Source organism: Crocodylus porosus, unplaced genomic scaffold (genome assembly GCF_001723895.1).
Source record: "Crocodylus porosus isolate Cpor-Errol unplaced genomic scaffold, CroPor_comp1, whole genome shotgun sequence".
In the NCBI taxonomy this organism is placed as follows: Eukaryota; Metazoa; Chordata; order Crocodylia; family Crocodylidae; genus Crocodylus; species Crocodylus porosus.
Genome location: NW_017728921.1, coordinates 1,622,682 through 1,628,555, shown reverse-complemented (window position 1 = coordinate 1,628,555; position 5,874 = coordinate 1,622,682). Strand labels below are relative to the sequence as shown.

The window sequence follows — 5,874 nt, the reverse complement described above, 5'->3', positions numbered from 1 at the left end:
GGCTACAGGCGGCTTCGGTGTGGCCTGGCTTGCTGCTGTGCGCGCAGAGGGGTGGGAGCGTGGGCCTGGGCCGGCTAGCCTACCCGGGGTGCACGGCCTGGGAGGTTGCGCCTGCCAAGCAGGGCTGGGTCCTGCCCTGGGGCGAGGGGTCCCAGGGTGGAAAAGGCTGGGACTCTCCCATTCTCCCTCGTCCAGGACCCGGGGGTGCTGCCCGCTTGGAGGTGCGCCAGATGCAGCCAGGGCTGGCCCATCCTTGGCGCTAGTGAGGGGCTGTTGGAGAGCCAGGAGCTCTGAGCAGGGTTGTGATGGGTCCCCAGTGTTGCAAAACTACGTAACGAGGCCCTGATCTGTGCCTAAGGGGTTTGTGCTCCTGCCCCAGCCACCCAGGACGAAGGGAAGCGAGTACCATCCCTGAGGGCACTGCAGAAAGGCTGCAGCGTTGCAAACATAGCCCAGCTCCAGCTGCTGCCGCTTAGCCCTGGTGCCATGTGCGTGCGTGCCCCGTGCACCTGCTCCGTCTTGGCACTGGAGCCCCTGGGCACAGGGTGGCACGGGGCAGAGGAGGCAACTGTGGCTCTGGGCTCGTCTGCAGGCGAGGCTTGGTGCTGGTGTCTGCATCTCAATGCTGTCACACGATGCAACACCTGGGCCCGAAAGGGAGAAGGGCTGGGCGGAGGGCAGCCTAGCAGCGGTGCTGGGAGCCCAGGGGCATGTGCATTAGCCTCTGTACTTGTGGTAGAGCTGGTGGGGCGTGGGGGACCTGCATGGGGGGACGTGTGTGTCGGGACCGTTGGGACTGCTGTAGGAGAGCGGCGCAGGGGCTTTGCTGGGAGAGGCCCCAGGTGCTTGAGAGCCTTGTTGTTCACAGGCCAGGGCAGGGAGCCGAGCTCCCTGGAGGCCTGGCTGGTCTCACCGCAGCCCAGGCAAGTTCCTGCCAGGTACCAGGATGGGCAGGCAGGGCTCAGGGACTTCAGCTGCTGCAGTGACAGTGCAGACAGGGCAGCGGGGGCCGTGGCTGTGCGCCAGGCTATGGCACCGTGCACACAACTTTGCACGAGCACCAGCCCCGTGCCCCTGGGGCCATCGGCTGGCTCGTGGAGGCTGCGCCCAGGTGGGCTGGGGACGTAGCAGCCCCAGGCCTGCTTTCCCCCGTGCTCCAGCACTCCCCGAGCCGCAGCTCTGCTGGTGTCTTCTCTGGTCCTGGGGGCCAGGGATGGCTCGGCAGCGTCCTCCCAACCCCTCAAGCAACGGCATTGCAATGAGGTTTCCAGGCAGCAGCTCCCCCGGATGTGCGTTTTAGCGTTTTGCTCCCCCGGACGAGGGGATGAAAGGCACGAGGTGCTGAAGGCAGCTTGGCACCCGCCGCGGGCGCACCAGGCCTGGCCGTGGAGGAGGCCGTGGCTGTCAGTCACTTGCTTGGGCTGCACGGCCCTTGCTCTCGTGTCTCTGCTCGGCACCAGGCACGGACTCGCATGGCCAGCGCCGTCTGCATCTCCACAGCGCACGGGCGTGGATGGGTTGGCCAGTGTCGCAGGACAGAGGGAGGTCACAGAAAACGATGGGGACAGCGAGGTGGGGAGACGTGGCGTTGGTCAGTCGGGAGGACGGAGCGATCGGGCAAGTCTGCCAGCGCACGTGGGTGTGAGAAAGAAGGTTGCAAGCATGTGTGTCCGTGCGCACAAGGGCCAGGGCCAGTGGGAGACGTAGCAGGTCGGAGGGTGGTCGGCGCTGGAGTGCTGCTGGGAGCCCCTCAACAGCTGCCAGGCGGGGCGCTGGGCTGGGGCAGCTCCCGAGGGCCCGCAGCCCCACTCCGCTGTGCTGCTGGCCTCCCTTAGCCCCACGAGCCTTTATGGAAGGGCCCGGCTGTCCTGTGAAGCGGTAGCACCGGCCTCCGAGCTCGCCCTCGTGCCGGCCTGGGGCCAGTACTGGGCATGCCCTGCTGGTGTCTCCGCTCCCCGGGCGCAAAGCTCGTGCCTCCTGCTGCAGGCCAACGTGGGAGAACAAATCGCGGCGCCACGGGACACCCGGGGCCTGGGGCTGCTGAACCACCCCCCCGACACGTCGCTGCGAGGCTTCGGGGCCGGGCCGGAGGCATCCTCGTGGGCAGGGGCCTCTTCCCTTCCCGAGCTCGAGCACTGCTACGAAAGGCCCCGTGGAGCCTGGGCGGCAGTGGTGGGCTGGGAGGGGCGCGGTCGGCGAGTCGGGAACGGTCTCTGCCGGTGCCCGGGGCCGCTCTGCGTGGAGGCGCAGGAGCTGGGCCCGAGCGGCTGGCACGACGGCGGGTGTGCAAGCGCCCCTGCCTTGGGCATCAGAAGCATCGCCTGGTGCAGGGCGGCTGGGCCCAGGGCTCGTGCCCCGCCTGCATGCACCGGCCTGAAGATCTTTGCCTCTGCCAGCTTTGCCTTGGGGCCTGCCCTTTGCTTCGGTGCTGGTGAGTCGGGGCGTGTGCAAAGCACCGGGCCTGGATGTGCTGATGAGATGCCTGCCCAGGCGCTGCGCTCCCAGCCAGGACTCCCGGGGCGGCTTTCCAAGGGCATGGCAAGGGCTCAGGTCCCACACCACGCTACAAGTGGCAGCTCTGGCGGGGCTGCGTCCCGAAGGCCGAGGCCAGGGCGATGCCCTTCTCTGCCCTCTCCCTGCTGCTGCTCTCAGCGGTGCCAGGCCAAGGGGCAGCTTGGAGGGCCTCCCTATTGCGTGTCCAGTGCCGGCATGTGTGAGCAGGGCCAGCTGGGCTGGGAAGCCCGGCCTGTGCCCTCCGTGACGCAGCTGGCCGCGGTGCTAGCGCCCCAGGGTGTTGTTCTGCCAGGCCACTCCTGTACGCCAGCGGTCCCTGTGCCTTTTGCTGCCATGGGGAGCAGCAGCCCGTACAATTCAGGGTCCCCCAGGCCTCGGCATGCGCCCAGGGCTCAATGTATGGCAGGCGCGGGGCTGGCACGCGCAGCCCCTCTGGCTGCTGGAAGCAAAGGCGACTTCCCGGTCGTCGCACGGCTCCGGCGCATTGCTCACGCAGCTGGAGGCAGCTGAGCTCAGCAGGTTTTCTGTGCTGCTCCCGGGGGGGGCAGTTTGCTCCAGGGATCAAGCCTCTGGCTCCAAAAGCCCTGAAACGGGCTGTCCGGGGCATTGTCTGAGGGCAGTGGGCCTGGCCTGGCGTGCGTTTGGCTGATGCTTGCAAACTGCAAAGCTCCTTGCCAACAAAGGCGACAAAGCGGGCGCTGCAAATGTGACAGCTAATGAAATAACTGCCCGGCTTGGGGCTTCGTGACACAATGGTGCCGGGGACCAGCTGACCCGCATCTCCATTGAGGGCTAACCCTGCATTCTCGCTCGGGGCGCGGCTTTGGCACTGGGCCCCCGCCGCACGCTATAAATTGCCCCCCTCAGCCCCGGCCCGGCACTGGCTCAAGCAGGCACTGGTACAGCGGGTAAGACACGTCTCTCTCGTCTCCTCCTTTGCTTCGGTTTCCATCGCTGTGCCGGTCCCTGGCAAACCAGTGGCTCAGGGGCAGCCGGCTGCCCGGGCGCGGGGAGAAGGGCAGCGAGGTGGCAGCAGGCCACGGCGACCTGATCGTGCTGGGGAGGGAATTGCTTGTTCCCTGGGTCTGAGCTTTGGGTTTGAGTAACTGTGAGTATTGCTAGAAAGCGGCCCTGGCATCGCCCGCCATGCACGTTGCCTCCGGATTCTCCGTTGCTTTCTCCACGGGGACAGGGATGGGGATGGGGACAGGCCCTGGGGGTGGCAGGGTCCTGGCTGGACTGTTAACCTGTCACGTTTTCTCCCCAAAGGAACAGCCCATCCGGGTCAGCATGGCTTCTGAACATCACCTGCCACTCTCTAAGCAGCAGACCGCCCCGAAGGTCAGTGCGTGTCCCCCGGGGCTGTGCGGGTGGCACCAGGTGCCCGCGTCCCGTGCTGGCCCAGCGGGCAGCCCGGGCTCTCCTCTACGATGCTGCAGATGGGAGTAGGAGGGAGCGGGCTGCTTAGCACCATCTGGCTCGCGGCTGAGACGGACGTGCACCCTGCGCCTGCGGCACCCTCCTTCACCCGCTGCTGCGGCGCTGACTCGGTGTGGGCCAGCGTGCTGGTTAATAGTGCAGAGCAAGGGAGGGGTAAAGCCCCATCCCCCACGTACCTCGGTGCGGGCAGACGGGGCCAAGGACAAGGCTGGCACAAGTGTCTCGGTGCTCAGCTCGTCCCTCGGGAACGGGCCACGGCGGAGCAGCGGGTCGGGGGGTGCCGTGCCCTTGTTCAGGCCCCGTCTAGCCCCTGTGGGCATGGTTGGAAAGAGCCGCTGATCTCGTCTCCTCCCTGCAGACACAACAAATCCTCTCCTTGTAGCTTCGCTGACCCATGAAACCCATGCTGAGCTGGCAGATCCCGGCTCGCTGGACGGTGCCTTAATCCGCTCCACCCATCCCTAATCCCTCTTGATGTTGCTGGGACCCGCCGCCGCCCCACTGGAGCGACCTGGGCCTCCGGCTGGAGGGCAATCTGTCGGCCGAGGTTTAAAGCCTCGGGGTGGTCAGTGGGGTCGAGGACAAGCCCGGCGTGGCTGCTGGGCAGGGTCCGGTCTGCGCACACTGCCATGTGGACTCGGGGAAGCGGGTGGAGCTGGGCCAGGTTTGGACGTGGCTTAGTACTCGTAGCACGGGATAAGGCGAGCAGCGCCCTAAGTGCCCTCTGCAAGGGTGCGCGGGAACAGCACCACGCAGGGTCTCTCACGCGGCTGCGGGCCCCCGAGGCGGGTGGCGATGCCGACGGGGGTCCCCCGCGGGCCCCGGGCTCACGCGGCCCCATCCTGCTCCCAGATCGCCATCTTCGAGCAGGAAAACTTCCAGGGACGCTGCCATGAAATCAGCGGGTCCTGCACCAGTTTGAAGGACGCCGGAGTGGAGAAAGTGGGCTCCATCCTGGTGCACTCTGGACCGTACGTGCCTGGCTGGGGCAGGGGTGCCGCGGTGGGACTCGGCGGCCCTTCCGGTGCCGGGGAGAAGGCGGTCCAGGCCGCCCACGCCTGACGCCGCGCTTGGCTCTGTTGCAGCTGGGTCGGGTACGAGCAGGCCAGCTGCAAGGGGGAGCAGTTTGTGTTCGAGAAGGGGGAGTACCCGCGCTGGGATGCCTGGACCAACAGCCGGAGGAGCGACATCCTCGGGTCCCTGCGCCCCATCAAAGTGGTGAGCTCAGCCCGGGGGGGAGCAGCCAGAGCCCCTGCTGTGGGGGAAAGGGCCTAGCGGGAGCCGGGCTGGCGGGGCCTGCTCCAGGGAGCTGCGCCTTCTCGTCCGAGCGCTCGGGCCAGACCCCCCAGGCCCGCTGACCCCCGGTGCCGCCCCCTCAGGACAGCCAGGAGCACAAGATCGTTCTCTTCGAAAACCCCAGCTTCACCGGCAAGAAGATCGAGATCATCGACGACGACGTGCCCAGCTTCCACGCTCACGGCTACCAGGAGAAGGTGTCCTCCGTGAGGGTGCAGAGCGGCACGTGAGTCCCTCGCACGCCGGCCCGGCCCCCCACACGCGCGCGCCGCTCCCGCCCGCCCGCCAGGGGGCGCGCGGGCTCTGACGCGCGACGCTCCCCTTGCAGCTGGGTCGGGTACCAGTACCCGGGCTACCGCGGCTACCAGTACCTGTTTGAGAAGGGCGACTACAAGGACAGCGCGGAGTTCGGCGCCCAGCACCCGCAGATCCAGTCCGTCAGGCGCATCCGGGACATGCAGTGGCACCAGCGCGGGGCTTTCCACCCCACCAACTAGAGCCGCCCCGCGCCGCGAGCGCGCGGGCGTCCCCGGGGCCGGCTGCTGGTTTCGATGGCGTTGCTCCCCCGACGCCGCGGTGTGAGGAGTGCTGCTGCTGCGGCGGCGGCCCAATAAAGCTTTGAGT

General features: G+C 67.6%; 1 protein-coding gene across 1 annotated transcript; it reads left to right on the top strand.

The window, feature by feature from the left end:
- Positions 1–3,281: 3,281 nt before the first annotated feature.
- On the top strand, positions 3,282–5,868 carry CRYBB2 (crystallin beta B2). The gene is made up of 6 exons (XM_019539419.1): positions 3,282–3,422; positions 3,784–3,855; positions 4,807–4,925; positions 5,040–5,172; positions 5,334–5,476; positions 5,579–5,868. Exons 2-6 carry the CDS (start codon positions 3,805–3,807, stop codon positions 5,745–5,747), a joined length of 615 nt encoding a protein of 204 aa, XP_019394964.1. The 5' UTR covers positions 3,282–3,422; positions 3,784–3,804; the 3' UTR covers positions 5,748–5,868.
- Positions 5,869–5,874: the final 6 nt, after the last annotated feature.

Excerpts from the sequence above, each read along its gene's own strand:
- CRYBB2 (XM_019539419.1), top strand. The coding sequence starts at position 3,805 with ATGGCTTCTGAACATCACCTGCCACTCTCTAAGCAGCAGACCGCCCCG. Across the intron at positions 4,926-5,039 it reads ATCCTGGTGCACTCTGGACC|CTGGGTCGGGTACGAGCAGG; the intron begins GTACGTGCCTGG and ends GCTCTGTTGCAG. Across the intron at positions 5,173-5,333 it reads CCCTGCGCCCCATCAAAGTG|GACAGCCAGGAGCACAAGAT; the intron begins GTGAGCTCAGCC and ends CCGCCCCCTCAG.